This window comes from Solanum tuberosum, unplaced genomic scaffold, assembly GCF_000226075.1.
Source record: "Solanum tuberosum cultivar DM 1-3 516 R44 unplaced genomic scaffold, SolTub_3.0 scf00004, whole genome shotgun sequence".
Lineage (NCBI taxonomy): Eukaryota > Viridiplantae > Streptophyta > Magnoliopsida > Solanales > Solanaceae > Solanum > Solanum tuberosum.
In genome coordinates, this window is record NW_006238930.1 from 510,693 (window position 1) to 528,663 (window position 17,971).

A 17,971-nucleotide genomic window follows, 5' to 3' on the forward strand; every position below is an offset into this window, starting at 1 on the left:
AAGAAACCAAAGTTGTGCATTGCCCTCCAAATGAAAAGAAGCAAGTCCAACCATTTCTTCTTCCCGAGTTTGTTGGTGTCGAAAGAAGTGTTCACATCTGTTCAACCATCCCAAAGGGTCCTCTTGGCCATTAAATCGTGGGAAATCCAGTTTTGTATGTCGAGGAATGATGAAACTTCCCCTCATAAACTCAGTCCTAGATGCTCTCCCAACTTACATGCTGTCTCTATTTCCCATCCCACCAGGGATCACTAAAAGATTAGACAGCATAAGAAGGAAGTTCTTCTGGCAAGGAAACAAAGAGAATAGAGGTTTTCATCTAGTTAAATGGAATGCAGTGACAACTGGAAAGAAGAATGGTGGTCTGGGAATAAAGAATATGGAGCTACATGGCAAAGCACTCTTAATTAAGTGGTTGTGCAAATACTCAAAATGGAAAAACCAAACACTTTGGAGAAGAGTGATAGGTGCCAAATATGAGAATGAAGATAGTTGGATGACTAAGATTGTGACCACACCTTATGGGATCAGTTTATGGAGATCCATAAGAGCATTATGGGAGGAAGTTAAACCCAAATTCAAGATGAAAGTGGGGAATGGGAACAAGATCAAATTCTGGAAGGATGAATGGCATGAGAAAGGTAACCTGGAAACTCTTTTCCCTGATATTTACAATCTGGCAATGTTCCAACAAAGAACTATTACAGAACTATGGACACCACAAGGGTGGAATTTCATCTTCAGGAGAGAACCAAATGACTGGGAAGTGATGAGGTTGGCAGAATTCCTTAACTTGGTCGGACATTTTACTGGACTTCAGGCATACGAGGATATGCTTTGGTGGAAAGGCAACAATAGAGGAGAGTTCAAAGTGCATTCAGCTTACAGGCTGATGGATGAATCAAGCCAGCAGAGTCCCATCTGGCCTTGGAAACAAGTATGGAAGTGTAGAATCCCACACAAAGTCTCATGCTTTATTTGGCTGCTAGCTAAGGAAGCTGCCCTGACTCAGGATAATGTAATGAAAAGGGGGATAACCTTATGCTCTAGGTGTTTCCTATGTGGGGAAACCTTAGAAACTGTAAACCATCTATTTCTACACTGCAAATACACCCGGCAGCTTTGGAGGATTTTCTTGAGCCTTAAAGGCATATCCTGGACTATGCCTAGGAGAGTTACTGAGGCCTTGTACAGCTGGGAGGAGGCAGGTGCCCTTGCAAAAGACAGAACTAGATGGAGAATTATCCCTGCTTCAATATGGTGGGCAATCTGGAAAGAAAGGAATTCCAGATGTTTTGAAGGCATAGAAAATAGTGTGCAGGATGTTAAACTAAACTGCATTTTGTTGTTATGTTTTTGGTGTAATCAATTATACTCAAATGACACTGTCTCTATAGTTGATGTTCTAGACTCAATATAGAAATAGAGTAGGAGTGTCTAGAGTGCATCTGTATATAAGGTTTGAGTACAACCCATGTACTTTTGTGATATAATACATCGTTACCATTTTCAAAAAAAAAAAATCTGTATATAAGGTTTGAGTACAACCCATGTACTTTTGTGATATAATACATCGTTACCATTTTCAAAAAATTATATCTAGGAAAATGAAGAATCAGTTGTGCTCTCTGTTGAACTGGAGGTACTGTTTTTTACCTTTTATGATGGGAAGTGCGTGTCTTGTTCACTTGTGTATGTATTGTTTTAAAAAAAAATAAAGAATCAGCTGTGTTTTCTGTTTGATTGGAGGTACTGTTTTTACCATTTGTGCTGGGAAGTACTTGTCTTGTTCACATGTGCATGCATTTTTTTTCCAACTTAGTATGACGGTATAATCCCATTTTGGTAGTTTTTATCTTGCAGCTGTACATCTACAACGTGAAATAAACTTGGATAAAGTGCGTGAATGGAAACCATTTTACAGAATTAAGCAACAGAGAGGTTTAGGGCTTCATTTACCTCTGGAAAAGAAGCCAGAAGATCCAAAGAAAAATTGGTTTCGGCAATTAACTGGCATGGAGATCAACAGGCTAGGTTATGAAGTATATGCAGAGGGCTTGACTAGGGTTCTGAGAATTTGTGAGTTTTCTGATAGACGAAGAGGGGACACTTCATTCCATTCCTGCACAAAGATGCAGCTAAGAATCTCCTGTTTTGCAATTCAATTACTGGAACGTGCAAAGCAAGTAAGTATATAATTATTTTGGTTTTTTGCCATCATTGTGTCCTTAACCATTTTTCATATAGCTGTTTGATTATTTCAAACTAACAGTTTCAATGTGCTTGAGTGAATTGATTTTCTCTGGAAAAATTAATACCTAGTTGGCTAATCTTGAATAAGTTATACAATGAAAATAGTATGTTCTCTTCCATTGGAAATTTCCCTTAAGAATGGGTCATCTGCATAGACATCCAAACTGACTTTCTTGTTGAGGAGGTTTTGCACTTAGGAAATGGACATTTTTTTTAGTAATATCACAGACTAGAGGTTATTTGTCTTCTGTTTCTTGAGATCAGTCTTATTCATTTTCTTTCCTGTGATGAAATGTAATGGTGTATCATCTTCCATGGTATGTTCACATTCCCCTCTAAGTCAAATACTTCCTTCTTCCGTAGTTTTTCTTGAAATTGGTAACTGGTTAGAAAAATTTAATGCCGGCCACTGAATTCTCAATTGCTTGCAAGCTTTCTTCTTTCTCACTCTACCCTTACACTTTACACCCAAAACCGCCAACCTATGTTGGGTGGTCTAGGTTGGTAGTCAGCACTTTTCCTGGTACAACTTTACAGTCCGTACATGAGGTTCTGTTCCATCGTACTTGGGACAAATCTAATTGTCAATGTTCCCCAAACTCCACTTGTGGATTACATTGGGTATGCGTTTTTGTGGGAATATCTTTCTTTAACATATGTGTTAGCTTCTTCTAAATCAAAGCTAAAGCGCACTGCAGGATAGCTTTTCCTTCCTCATTTCCAGTTCTATATAGTGCTTCGTCTAAACCATGAGCATCTTTACCCCCGTGACCATTTAGATCTCCACTAGTGAAGATATATTGGTTGCCTGGAATCCCTTGAACCAGGGTGTTATATTTTCCCAAAATTTAGTTTTAGCTTCCGTATCTAATCCTATTTGTAGAGCGTATGCACTGATAATATTGATTGTTTCATTTTTCCATGTAAGACTTAATGGGAACTCGCTTTACCCTATCACCTTATCGTTTAGTCCTGGTTCTACAATAATTCCCACTCCATTCCTATTCTTTTTACCCCATAATATCATAATTTAATTAAACATGTGTTACTATCTCTCTAGTGTTTGTCCCTGTCCATTTAGTTTCTTGTAGGCATGCAATATCAACACTCCTCCAACAACGAGCACCACTAGCCAAAACATCATTACTGACCACCACCATCACTGGCTTTTAGAGTGTGGTTCCTTAAAGAAACAATTATACAACACCATGTAAATTAATATTTTCTCTAGTATTTTGTGGATATAACAATTATTGTTAATTTATTTGAATTCTATATTTTATTTTATTTTTGAATCAGGAACTTTGTGTCATATCAGGGATCAAAACAGTACTTGGCTAGTACTGAGACCATATTTACAATAGAGCTCTAGTGTCTTCCCTCTCTAGCTATAAAGAATCTAGAACATCTATGATAGACACAATATCATTAGAGTAAATCTGATTACACCAAAAACGTAGCAGTAAGATGAAGTTATTGGACAAACTTAGGAGAGATTTCCTTTGGCATGGTTGCAAAGAGAACAAAGGATACAATTTGGTCAAGTGGGCGACAGTTTTGCATAGAAAAGATAAAGGTGGCTTGGGCATCAGAGATTTGAGGGAGCATAACAACAGTCTTTTGATGAAATGGTTGTGGAGATACACTGAGGAGAGGCAAGCTTTGTGGAAAGATTTGATTAAATGTAAATATGGGGAGGATGGATTCTGGTGTAGTAACATAAGCACGGATGCTTATGGAGTGGGGGTTTAGAGAGCTATTAGAAACTTATGGCCCAAGTTAGAAGCAAATTTACATATCAAGGTGGGGGATGGAAGGAGAACTAGATTCTGGTGGGATGTATGGATCAAACAAACCCCCCCTAAAAGACATGTTTCCTGACCTACGACATATAAAAAGGAGGGCAACTCGCAAAGTAGCAGATACTGGAGTTCATGGAAAAATATCTGGAGGACTGCAGCACCAACAAAAGTTAAATGCTTTACTTGGTTGGTCATTAGAAAGGCATGCTTGACACAAGAAGTCTTGAGGAAGAAAAGAAAGATCATACTTCCGTGGTGCTCTTTATGTGGGAAGACAGGGGAAACTAACAGTCACCTATTCTTACATTGTACTTTCACAGCACAAATATGGTCCATGTTTCTCAACTTTTCAGAAGTGAAATGAACTATTCCTGAACATACAGCTAATTTACTTAGTTGTTGGATCAGGAGAAAGGAGAGGAATAGTAGAAATTTTGAAGATATATCCAATTCCATTCACAAGGTTAAATGGAATTGCATTGTATCTCTATATTTTTGTCCTAAAGAGATAGGATTAGAGGATTTAGATCAACTTTTAGAATTCTTAGGATCCTTGTAAGTATTATGCTTTTTGTTCTTTTCTGACTTTCTAAAGGTCCCCAGCATATCCTTAATGTTGAAGAATACAATGTTTACTAATTCTCAAAAAAAAAAAGAAGATGAAGTTCAATTTGATCTTCTGCACATCATTCTCTAAGCTCTCAAAACATCTGGAATTCCTCTCCTTCCAAATTGTCCACTAGATACAAGCTAGGACAATTCTCCATCCACTCCTATCCCAGTGTTTTGGACGGCGAAAGACGACAAAAGGCAACAAGGACCTGCCTCGCCTCGTGGCGAGGCGCTCGCCTTTTTGAATTGAGGCGTCAATTAATACCAAAAATTTAAAATATTAACTACATATATAAATATCCAAAATCTCAATAGCAAGAACATATATTAGCAAATATTTCAATTCAAAAACTAATAGTAGATAATAAAAGTCTAGAACTTGAATGACTCAATAATTCATAAGACAATTGACAAGCAATACTATATTAATTTAGTATAAAACTAAATTGAGTAGGGAAGAAATAAATATAGAAGGATTGAATTTTTTTTAAAATATAGGCAGTCAGTTCACTGTTCAACAGTAGCTTCAAAATTTAAAAAAAAACAGAGCACTGTGCCACTACCACTGAAAAACAGAGTAGAGAAGAAGAAGAAGAGAAAAAGAGAAGAAGAACAGAAGAAAAAGAAGAAGAGGAGAAGAACAGAAGAAGAAGAAGACAAGAACTGAAGAAAAAAAAAAGAGAAGAAGAACTTATGTACCGAGCAGCAATCGCAAAGGTCTTGTCCTCTCGAAGGCCAGAGAGTTGCGACTCGCGAGGAAGAGGAGAAGAAGAGCGCAGGTCGCAATAGAGAGAAGAGGAGCCCAGGTTTGCAAAAACACCCAAAAAGACCCTAAGTTTGCCTTTTAATTATTAAATCAGACCCTTTTAAAAAGAAAAACTGAAAAGGCGATGCCTTTCACCTCGCCTCGCGATGTCGCCTTTCGCCTTTAGGTCGCCATCGATCACCTTTCTGAAATCACATCGCCATGCCAGTAAAAGGCGACGATGCCTCGCCTCGCCTTGCCTCACCTTTGGCAAGAAGGCGAGCGCCTTTCAGAACACCGTCCTATCCTTAGCATGTGAACATGTTCCTTCCCAGCTGCTAAGAGCCGTTGTTATCTTGCCTGGCATTGTCCATGCTATACCCTTAAGGTTTAGGATGATTCTCCACAAATGAGATGTGTATGGACAATGCAAAAAGAGATGGTTAAATGTCTCAGCTGTTTTTTTACACAAGAAGCATCTTGAGCACAGTTTCATACCTCTGCTCATCAAGTTGTCCACTGTTAGAGTGGCCTCCTTTGCTAGTAAACATACAAAAATTGATACCTTGTGGGGAACTTTTATCCTCCAAATCTGCTTCCATGACCAGTTTGCTATCTGGTGGTTGGACTGGTTCATTATTTTGTAGGCAGCATTGACCTTAAAAATGTCGTTGTAGTTGCCCTGCCACCATAAATGATCTTCAGCAGCTTGAACCCTAGGAAATTGATCGAGTTTGCTGAGGAAATCAACCACTCTTTGAACCTTCCAATCATTGAAATGTCTTCTAAAATTCAAGCTCCACCCGTCAGATGTCCACATGTCAGCTATAGTTTTTTGTTGGTGAAGGACTAGGTTGAAGATATCCGGAAAGACCCGTTCCATGATACCAACCTCATTCTAATTATTCTTCCAAAAACTAGTTTTGTTTCCATTTGCCACTTTGATTCTTGATTGGGTTTTCAACTCACTCCAGAGGACTCTGATAGACCTTCATAGGCTGACCTCATATGGAGTATTGACCTCCTTGGTCATCCAGCTATCCTCTTGTTCATATTTGGCTTTAATCAGTCTTCCCCACAATAGGTGGTTTTCTTTAGTGAACTTCCACAACCACTTCATTATTAGAGCTTTACTTTGGATTTTCAGGTTCTTGATACTCAAGCCACCCTATTTTTTTCCACAAATGACTGAGTTTCACTTGACCATATGATAGCCTTTCCTCTCTTTGTCACCATGCCATATGAAGTTCCTTCTGATTCTATCCAATCTTTTGATGACCCCTGCTGGAATGGGAAACAATGACATCATGAATGTTGGAAGTGAATCAAGGACTAAGTTGATCAAAGTCAGTCTACCTCCTCTTGACAAGTATTGGGTCTTCCATCTTGCCAATTTCTTTTCACATTTCTCAATAATAGTATCCCAAATCTCAGTAGACTTTGACTTGGCCCCAAAGGCATTCCTAGATAAATGGTTGGCAAAGACCCTACCTTTCCTCCTAGAATAGATGCCAATAGGTTCATGTGGGGAACATCATTAATGGGGTAAAGGGAGCTCTTACCCCAGTTAATGAAGGCCTGAGATGTCTTCAAAGAGCACTAAGATTATTTTGAGATGTCTCAATTGGTTTCTATCAGCATCACAAAATATGAGGATGTCATCAGCATATTGCAAATGAGTCACCTCTAGGCTATCACTACTCCCTGCCCTAGCTACCTCAAAACCCTATATCCATCCATACAAATTAGTTGTTTTGAACATAATGTTCAGTCCTTCCATGGCAATGATAAACAAAAAAAGGAGACAAAGGATCTCCTTGCCTGAGACCCCTCCGAGCCTTGAAGAAGCCAGAAAGTGATCCGTTAATTAATACAGAATAACTAACAGTGGATATACAAAATCTGATCCAGTGTATCCATTTTTTCGCAAAACCCAACTTCTTCAGCATACATAGCAAGTACTCCAAGTTTACATGATCATATGCTTTTTCTCAATCTAGTTTGCATAGGATACCAGGTTTCTTTTGTTGCACTCTTGAGTCTATTGCTTCATTTGCCACTAAAACTGCAAATCACTCATTTCAGCCTCTCTGTCACTTAAGAGAATAATTTGTAGATGTTTCCTATCAAGCTAATAGGCCTATAATCTCTTAATTCCTTAGCACCTTTCTTCTTAGGGATAAGAGTTATGAATGTTGCAATGAAGCTTCTTTCAAAAATTTCCTGCTCATGGAAGTTATGAAAGGCATCATAATGTCCAATTTCACAATCTCGAAACCCATGGAGAAACCATCTGGACCAGGAGCTTTATCTCCTGCACACAATTTCAGACACCTTAAGACTTCCTCCTCAGTGAAGTTTTCCTGCAATCTCACCTTGTCTTCCACTGAAAGAGTGGGACAATTATTGAGCATGCTGGTAGGTCTCTAGTGAGTGGTCTCTGAATACAACTTTTGGTAGAAGTCAATAATGGCACTTTCTATTCTTGTAGACTTCTCGGTTAATTCGTCTTGTACCATAAGTTGGTCTATGTAGTTGAACCTTTATGAGTGTTTGCAACTTTATGAAAGAACTTGGTGTTCCTATTGCCTTCCTTTAACCATAAGGCCCTTGACTTCTGCCTCCACGCAACTTCTTCATTTTTAATCAGACCCTCAAATTCTAAGGTTAAAGCTGCTTTCTTGGATGATTCTTCTTCTGTGAGAGGTCTATATTCCAGTATCAAATCCATTTCAGCCAATTGTTCTAAGGTTTGTTTTCTATGGATCACTAGGTTGCCAGCCTCACTTCTGCTCCATTCCTTTAGTTTATGTTTGAGTGCCTTCAATTACATGATAGCACAAAGTCAGGCCTCCCTTTAAAATCGAAAGAGTTCCACCACTCTTTGATCCTGTCACTGAAGCCTGCAGTCCCAAGCCACCAGTTTTCAAATTTAAAATAGTTCTTCTCTTTTTCCAAGAACCACCGTGTAAAACCAAAGGAATGTGATCAGAGGCCAACCTTTGCAAAGGGGACTGCTTTTATGTTGCTAAAACAATCATCCCATTCTTCTGAGAGCAAGAATCTGTCGATCCTGGAGGCTGTGTCTCGATTGTCCCCCTTGAACCAAGTATAACTGCCATCTTGCAGCTGAAGGTCTATTAGGTTCATATCTTCAATGAAATCTGAGAACTCTATCATCCCTCTTGATCTCCTGTTGCAGTTTCTCTTCTCCGTATATTTTTTTTTTTAACGAAAGGTAAATTTTCTTTTCTGAAGTTGAGAAAACAAACGATCTTATTAATTCAATATTCAGATCTTAGATACAATGTCTTAGTAATAAGATGTGTACTTATGCTTAGACATCTTAACTGTAATAAAAACAAACGGAGGTTAATATAATCAGATAAAGAAATCATCCCATTGTCTCACTGATTGAATCCCCAAATTGAAATAGAGCTTGTGAGTGCTAAAGACTCTTGGGAATATTCTGTTGACCAAAAAGTTCGCCAGAAAAATAACCAAATTGCTGGAAGATCATTGGGGATGGTTGAGACTTGATTTCAGATCAATGATTGGGTGAAAAATGGATGAAAGCTCTTGAAAAGGAAAAATCTGGAGAAAAAAAACTGATTAGAGGTTCATAAATATCGTCCGGAAATTTGGAAAATTGATTGGGTAATGTTTCAACCTCAGTCGTCTCTTAGGCTATAATCCTAGAAAATAGCTAAAAGTTGAGAATCTCATCAGAGGGGACGATAAATTCATTCCAACCCCAGCTTCCGGCCGTCAGAGACTCCTGGAACTTGGATGGGGTGGTTTTGGAAGGTTGACTTGACCCCCAGAATTTAAAGAGCCCCTTATAGCAGGGAAGTTAGCACTTGCTGGCACCAGAATTCATTGAAAGATTCCAACTTCTGTTTGGTGCATAGCACTGTGTCAAGCTTCTGATGATGATGTGGCCTCTTAGTTGGTTGCTTGCTTAAGAATATCTAATCTTCTTTGGTGCTTGATTATGTGCAACACCCACAGAAATGCAAATGCAATGGTTGCCAAATAACGTCTAATGGTGAAACTCCTCGTCTTTTTGACGATGCTGGTAAATGCACAATGAATGTTTCTTACAGAAGCTCTGGTAAACTGGTGGTATGCTTATATACACTTGAACAATCTTCTCCGCTTGAGCTAAGCTCTTGAGATTGAGTTAGACCTAAGCCCTATATCTTTACATGGTATTTGTAACACTCCCCCTCAAACTAGGCATGATCAATATGTATGCTCCAGCTTGAGGGGAGTGTTATAGAATGTATATAGACTTCATTGTTCATTCTTAGCAAAGTACATAGCCATATTTAGGTAGCAAATTTGTAGGAATCCTTCTTTATTTCTTTCCTTAATTAACACCTAATGTATTGTATTTAGACATTGCTTACAGCTTACCTATTGGAATACTATAACTTCTTCCATCTGATTACATGGTATTAGTGCCAAGTCCTTCCCCGTTTAGGTAGCAAATTTGTAGGAATCCTTCTTTATTTCTTCCTTAATTAACACCTAATGTATTGTATTTAGACATTGCTTACAGCTTACCTATTGGAATACTATAACTTCTTCCATCTGATTACATGGTATTAGTGCCAAGTCCTTCCCCGTTTAGGTAGCAAATTTGTAGGAATCCTTCTTTATTTCTTTCCTTAATTAGCACCAAATGTATTGTATTTAGACATTGCGTACCTATTGGAATTATACAACTTCTTTCATCCGATTACATGGTATCAATGTCAAGTCCTTCCCCGTTTGTGCCCTCGTGTTGTATTGTCCATGCTCCATTGGGCCTAGGCATGAAGGAGGTGTTAGAATGGGTTAAAGTCTCACATTGGTTGGGGAATGGACTGGTTATCTGTTTATATGAATTTGGGCAATCCTCCTTTCTTGAGCTAGCATTTTGGGTTGGATTAGGCCCAAGTGTTGTATCTTAACGAGAATATACAAAATTCTAACTATCTATTTGGGACACTAACTCTATGTTACATAGTGTATGTCTAATATTTGAAATAACTACATAACAGATGTAGAATCACTTCTCCTTGTAATTATAATCTAGAGAAGTCTGTGAATGTCCACGAAGTCAAAAAAACAGAACCTCTAAGCATATTCAGAAGTTGCATTCTAAAGACAAGAAGATTTGCTTCTTTTCTGTAAGGAAAGCAAGAAGACTGCTCCGGGATCATGAGGATGGTGCTTATCCCTTTCTATGGAACAATTAGTCTTCTGATGGTGCAAACTTAGGTCACTATCCTGCTGGTTGTAGGTATTCCCTGATGTTCCTTTGTCATTAAGAATGTGGGCAATGATTCAGCTTTGTGATCAAGTAAGATGGGAAGGAAGAGAGAAATTTGACATCATAGTTCATCATATAGCTTATGTATATTTGATATCCAATAACAAACTCAGCTTGGCTTCCATGTGGCATTTTATTGCAGCCTGATTAATTGTGCTCAATTGCTTAAAAGATTCTCCCTCTGTTCCAAAAATAGTTGTCATATTTCTCTTCTCTAGAGTTAGTTTGACTAATTTCAAAGCTAAATTAGATAAAATTAATTCAATATTTTAAAATTAAAATTTAGATATTCAAAAACTATACAAAAAGTACTATAAATTGCAATTTTTCTTATATCAAATATGATGAAAAATTATATTTTAAAATGTTCGTCAAAGTTCATATGGTTTGACTCTTAAAAAGATAATTGTGGCAAGTATTTTGGAACGGAGGGAGTAGCTCATTTACCTGATGTTCATATTCGTCTTTCAACCTACTGAAGGATGTAGTTGACAAGGATAAGAGCAATGCATTGATCTATAATCCAATCATTCTGGCAAGACTAAATAGGATAGACTTTGATGCCGTGTTTGCTGAAAAACACAAGCTCAACCATCTCAGGGTACAGGTAATTTTCTTTTCTGGTGCTTTATATTCATTTCTGTGGTGGTTCTCATCTGTCCCAAGTCTGGTTCTAGTGACTTGCCTGATGGTATTCTCAACCTCAAACTGCTAATGTCTCTGTAATCACGATGCAGTCACTGAGTGTGGAGCCTAAGTGGGTTGGAGCTCCTTTTGCATCAATGCTTCGGAGGCACCAAATAGAAAATATTGACACAAATGACCGTGTACTCCGTGTTGGACTTGTTCTAGCTGCATCAAGTTCTAGTGTCAAACATGTCCAACACTTATCAATTGTGCTCCAGGTAATACTGTGCTGTACATATATACTGCATGAATCTCTCTTCTGGAACTATCATATTCTTGTACAAGTTCCAACTGTTTTGGCAGGGACATTTAAAGGCCTTTACCATAATGTTCCAAGATCTATAGGGAATTGACGTGTGACTGGCTCACTGTCATATTTTTGTTATACTTGCATATCCTGTTTGTTCCATCTTGATACTGCTGATTTTTCTTTGCAGCCCCTTGATTTCAACCTCGATGAAGAGACATTAATGAGAATTGTTCCTTTCTGGAGAACGTCCCTCAGAGATACAAATACTCCAAGTCAAAAGTATTATATTGATCATTTTGAGATCCATCCTGTTAAGGTGTCTACAGAACTTTGGTTTCACTATGCCCCCCTCCCCAAGGAAGTTGTTTTATCACCGAGTAGGAAAATTAAGTCACAGAATTAACTCACATTTTCTTTCCTGGTAATGTTCCTGAAGGTTGTGGCAAGCTTTCTTCCGGGGGAATCTTATGCTAACCATAGCTCCACGCAAGAGACACTAAGATCTTTACTTCACAGTGTTATAAAGGTCTGATACATAGTACTTCCTCTGTCCCTTTTACGTGACACCATTTGAGTGGAATGGAGTTTAATATGTTAAGATGGCTTGTATATCACATTAAGATAGTAGTTGAAAAGTTAGTTTCAGAGAAAACACACCATGTTAAAGTTCAAATTTGAATTCTTGAAACTTGTGATAGTTGAAAACCAAAATGAAGCTGATTTACTGTTCTTGTCATTATATCTATAATTGCTTCCAGTTATTATGAATATATAGTGAATTTCTTGCGGAAGCCACTACTAGGATGATGTTAACTTGTCCCAGGATGGAAGTATATAATGTCAATTGATGAGGGAATATTAAAATTCTGTACAGTTGTTCATACTTACTATTTGAGCAAAGGTCTGTTCTTGATTTTACCTGTGGTGTAACATTCTGTTTCCGATATCTGCATTTTTAGATACCTCCCGTCAAAAATATGACTGTAGAGCTCAATGGCATCCTTGTAACTCATGCATTGGTCACTTTGCGGGAGTTGTCAATTAAATGTGCCCAACATTATTCTTGGTAAGCCTGTGTTTACTTGTTTGGCTTATGTTCTCAATAATTATTGCTCAATAGTAGCTGAAAATTGCCATTCACTCTAGGTATGCAATGAGAGCAGTCTACATTGCAAAGGGAAGTCCCTTGCTGCCACCGGCTTTTGCTTCTATATTTGATGACTTAGCTTCATCATCTCTCGATGTTTTCTTTGATCCTTCTACTGGCCATCTTAATCTTCCTGGCCTCACAATTGGTATGCCCATGAAAACTCCGAAATCCTTGGCTTACTGCTTGGTGCATCCATGTTTAGACTTTAGATGAGTATTGCTCAGTTACGTGACCTGTGCTTCCATGGACAAGCATTTGTGTGGCTAATCTCCTTTGATGCAGTGATGCTTTTACGGGCTCTTTTGTTCCAGCCTCTACTGAATTTGCCTTTGCATCAGAATACCAGGAAACAAATACTTCATGTGAAATTTAAGAAAAACTGTGTGTTTAATGGGAGACTATTTGAATATTACTGTCTTCTTATTTTGGGTTAACATGCCTTGGCAAGGTGTGCTTCTTAGCAGATATGATCTTCTTGTGTTGGGTGCTGTTTCGGTACGCCATAAATCTTGTCAAAACTGAAACTCTTTTAGCAACATTATCATACTGAAGTGGCGTATTAGGCATTGGCGAGTGAAAATAGCTTGTCTATCAAGACAAAATTGTGAATTACTAACTCTGCCCATTTTCTTGAGCGCCTATGATGTGGAAAGTTCTTCGAATTAATGTTTAATGAGATAATTTGTAACTTAATCCAATCCAACCTGATAACTAGAATAAATCTAAATCAAGGGGAGTTTTCAAACCATAAAACAGCTCGAACATTTGAATTCCAGTGCGAATAGATTATAGGATGTCAGGACTTCTATACAGTACTTTATACCCAACTCTCATGAGAGTAATGATATCAGCTGCTTTTCCGGTTCAATTCACTTTATAATGAAGAATTAGCATGACAATCTTCGCTGCAGGTCTCTTGGAATTTACTGGCAAGTATGACTTTTCCCCATTTATTTATGTATGTTTCCTTATCAAAGTCTCTGCTTACCTTTTGGATGAAGGTACTTTCAAACTAATTCGTAAGTGTATTGATGGTAAAGAGTTTTCTGGAACAAAAAGATACTTCGGTGATCTAGGGAAAACTGTAAGTTGTATATTTTTGTTAATTTTTTTGTTCATGGTTGATTTGCAATTGTCAATGACGCTGCAAAGGATGTTTCATATGCAGTTTAAGTCAGCAGGATCAAATATCCTGTTTGCTGCTGTCACTGAAATATCAGACTCGGTTCTGAAAGGAGCAGAAGCTAGTGGTTTAAATGGAATGGTAAGAACATCTTATCTAATAGCATTACAAATACTATAACTACTAAGTTCCAACTTGAAGTGTTCAACCTTGATCTAGTGCTAGTTAGGCACTATTTCAGATTGTAATTTGGCTCTGCCACCCAAATCAATTTGATGTGTTCTTTCCAGGTGAATGGTTTTCATCAAGGAATACTTAAATTGGCAATGGAACCTACGCTACTGGGGAGTGCTTTCATGGAAGGTGGCCCTGATCGAAAAATTGGGCTTGATCGAAGTCCTGGGGTTGATGAGGTACAATGCATTCACGGATGATTGCTTATCCATTTCAACTTCTTTCTGTTAGAGATAACAGATGCTGGTGGATGCAAACTTCTGTTGTTTGAGTGGGATAAATCAATGCTCCATTTTATGTGCCATCCGGAAATATTCGGACTGTTTGGTCAAAGCTCAGCTGAGATGGTAGTGTTGATTGACATAACTGGCATGGTTTTGGTGCAGCTCAGCGAGCTTTTAACTCATGTCTAACTTGCCACTCACCCTGGATCTTCATGACTCATCTATCATGTAAAAGGGGAAGAGGATGATTTTTATCATGGAAGGAATCAGTTTATACGACATTGAATAACCGCACTTTAAACTGCATAAAACCTGTATAATGGTGAACCAAATAACTGTTGATGGAGTAAAAAATATCAGCTATAGACTACATGGCATTAACTTCAGGTGCAACGACTCATCATTTCTGTAGGCCTAAAAGTTGTAATATGGCCTACAGGAATCTAATTAGATCAACCATAATCTGTTTCTTATCAAATAAATGGCCTACAGGAATCTAAGTAAGATCAACCATAATCTGTTTCCTATCAAAGAAAATGGCCTACAGGGATCCAAATTCCTTTGGATGAAAGAATCTAGCTAGATGGCTCTGAAGAGCTTGGAAATTTTAAAGATAGTTGTTGACGAAGCATCTGATTTCTATCTGAGGGTCTGTTGTCAGGCTAACAATGAACATCTCCTGCTAATTCTGTTACATATCTGCTGTTATTGCTCTTGTTGTCAGTGTGACAGTTTAGTTGGTGCTCTCTCTTCTGTTGGTTTTGGGGGTTATACAAACATCTAGTGCTGAATATTTCAATGCACTGCAGTTACTGTCATCTCATATCTAATGTGTGTTTATGAGGTTATAGTTATTCTAGCATATTAAAGCATCAAATTTTAGTGACCCTTTCGGTTGTAATGCAGCTATACATTGAAGGGTATCTCCAAGCCATGTTAGATACATTGTATAAGCAAGAATACCTGAGAGTCAGAGTCATTGACAACCAGGTAACTAAATTATGTTCTCTCTGCGTGTGTGGTTTGCCCTTTTCAAAGATATGCCAAAATTAAAAACTTGTAGCACTGCTTTTTATTTACTTATAAATATGCCGCGGCTGAAAACTTCTAGCACTGTAGTTACGTTCTTCATGAGACTGATTTTTTTTGTCAGAACTACAGTAAAATTAGTAATACACTAGGGTATCTAGCCTGCTTAGCTCAAATTTCCGTTCATAGCAAATTAAGTGCCACATGTAGTGATGCCAATCTCAAAATGCAACATAAATTGCAAATGGCTTTTATGTTCTTTATGTTGTGAAGGTTATCCTGAAGAACCTACCACCAAGCAGTTCTCTTATAGATGAGATTGTGGAACGTGTGAAGGGATTTCTTGTTAGCAAAACATTGTTGAAAGGAGATACTTCAACAGCTGCTCGTCCCTTGCGCCACATGAGGGGGGAACGTGTGAGTATTACTTTTTTTCCCCTTTCATTCTTCTATGACCAGATAATTGTGGACTGAATGGTTTTTGTGATCAACATATGAACTTTCCTGATATAGCATTATTATCTCCGTGCTCCATTACTGATCAGTCGTTCCAATTTACGAGCACTCTTTGCACTAATTCTACTTGGTAAATTGAGGAATTTTGACCTCTCTGCTATATTCTCATCTTCAAGTTTTTTTTTAACGTATGCCCCAAAGAAATATGACTTGTTCTTCAATTCTGTTGGTTTGACACTGCTATTAATGTTTATTGCTTTAGGAATGGCGAGTAGTACCAACAGTGCTGACCTTGTGTGAACACCTTTTTGTGAGTTTTGCAATTCGGATGCTACGGAAGCAAGCTAGTAAAGCAGTTGGGAAAATGAATTGGAAGCAGAAAGTGGAAGGTGATGATGAGAAAGCCATTGTACCTGCATCAGGACAAAAGCTCGACTTTGTATGGAAATGGGGAATTGGAAATTTTGTTCTATCAGGGATTCTAGCATATGTCGATGGACGATTATGTCGCTATATATCTAATCCTATAGCTAGAAGGATTGTTAGTGGCTTCCTATTAAGTTTCCTGGAGAGAAATGACAAATAACATTTTCTTTTCTTAAGCTTTTTCGAGGTAAAATAAATAGCAAGTGCATTTTATTCATATGAGAGGATAATAGATGGTCCTTACCCTTTCATTTTTATTAGTGTGTTCTATCTGTAATGGAATTAAATGTACATAACAAAGCAAAAATAAGTAAATGTTTTTTTGTCTTCCTATATGTTACCTGTACAAGAATTTACTTTGTACAGAATGTTGTGAAATTGAATGAAGTCGATGTCTGTGTGCTTACTTTAATGAGTTAAATTTCTTTCCTGGTGAATTTATTCATAATATTAACAAGATCAAAGTTTTTTTAAAAAACGATTATAAAATGAGCCCATAGATGTAAAATGATCAGAGTGATGCAGCACACTGTTTCCTCCAATTTGCCTTGTCCTTTCCCTTTCAACCTTTTAATTTTCAACAAATTTGTCCCCCCTCTTCCACTTCAGGATAAGCATTACATTTGTTAATATTGTGCTGACACTTGATTTGCTACTCGACAAGTTAAATAAATGGTTAATAGTCCACTCTTCCTATGTTTTGCTTATCAATTGATCGAGAGACACATACATTTATTGGGAGTTGCTATTACTTATATACTAGGTATTTATAACTAATTCAGTATATAAAAAACCACTTGCTTTAATAAAACCAGAGGAACCCAAATATGCGTTACTATATAAAAGAAGACAATATACCCACAGAAAATTTTGGATTATGAATGCTATTTATAGATTTAGTCACAGCTCACAATTCTTCCACTTTTATGTTGTGAGAATACAATCTATCCAAAGAAATATGGCTTTCCCGATATCCAAAGAGAAAATAGGCAGTGATCATCAAGATAGTGTTGAGACAGAGAGTGGAAACAGAGTAGTAATAAGTAGCCAACTCTATTTGAAGTCGTCGTCCCATGAAAATCTTGACAAAAATGTTGTGCTGAGGAGACTTCGTCACCACAAATGCTTGCAAAAGGTTCGTGGAAATTTAAAGACTCTATTGGACAGTTATTCGACAAAAGATTATTCTGAGCACAAGTGGCTTGAACAGGGAGACGTTTTCTGCTCCCCCTAGCATTTATATTTCCCTCCTTGTACCAAACTGTCTCCTTGGGTTTCTGTCGGCGCAGTCACCTTAAGAGTTTTGGATTCTAGGACATGGAATCAATCGAATCCACATGTTATATACATACTGCATCTGCCCCAAAATGTATGAATCATACCTTGAAGACCGAGTCAAGGTCCAGATTTGAAGTTAGTGACTTCAATTTTAAAGGTTTTTAGCACAGAACACATTGTACTTTCTCGAATGTTATGAATTCAAAATTTCATATTTATTGAAATTTTAATGTATATATTTTCGCTCTATGTCAAAAATATGAAAATCGGTTAACTGTGGCTTCCTATCGGTCTCTGCTTGGAGAAATCGTCAGTTCTTTATGCTTTATGAAAACATGACATTTCCATCAATTCACCCATACTTCAACAAAAAAGGATCAAT

General features: G+C 37.6%; 1 protein-coding gene across 3 annotated transcripts in view; it reads left to right on the forward strand.

Moving 5' to 3' along the window:
• Positions 1-16,644, forward strand: part of LOC102601421 (uncharacterized) — a 48,219-nt gene extending 31,575 nt beyond the window's left edge. Inside the window, exons 24-36 of one of the 3 annotated variants that reach the window (XM_006338186.2) lie at positions 1,864-2,186; positions 11,214-11,339; positions 11,470-11,637; positions 11,857-11,985; positions 12,106-12,195; positions 12,629-12,735; positions 12,816-12,964; positions 13,821-13,903; positions 13,988-14,083; positions 14,233-14,355; positions 15,307-15,390; positions 15,703-15,846; positions 16,148-16,644. In XM_006338186.2, coding sequence (XP_006338248.1) covers positions 1,864-2,186; positions 11,214-11,339; positions 11,470-11,637; positions 11,857-11,985; positions 12,106-12,195; positions 12,629-12,735; positions 12,816-12,964; positions 13,821-13,903; positions 13,988-14,083; positions 14,233-14,355; positions 15,307-15,390; positions 15,703-15,846; positions 16,148-16,471 — 1,946 coding nt within the window. In that variant the 3' untranslated portion in view covers positions 16,472-16,644. Of the gene's footprint in view, positions 1-1,849; positions 2,187-3,552; positions 4,114-11,213; positions 11,340-11,469; positions 11,638-11,856; positions 11,986-12,105; positions 12,196-12,628; positions 12,736-12,815; positions 12,965-13,820; positions 13,904-13,987; positions 14,084-14,232; positions 14,356-15,306; positions 15,391-15,702; positions 15,847-16,147 lie in introns of those variants that run through there. The other 2 variants (XM_015306390.1, XM_006338187.2) reach the window with 2 other exon arrangements.
• The last annotated feature ends 1,327 nt before the right edge of the window (positions 16,645-17,971 follow it).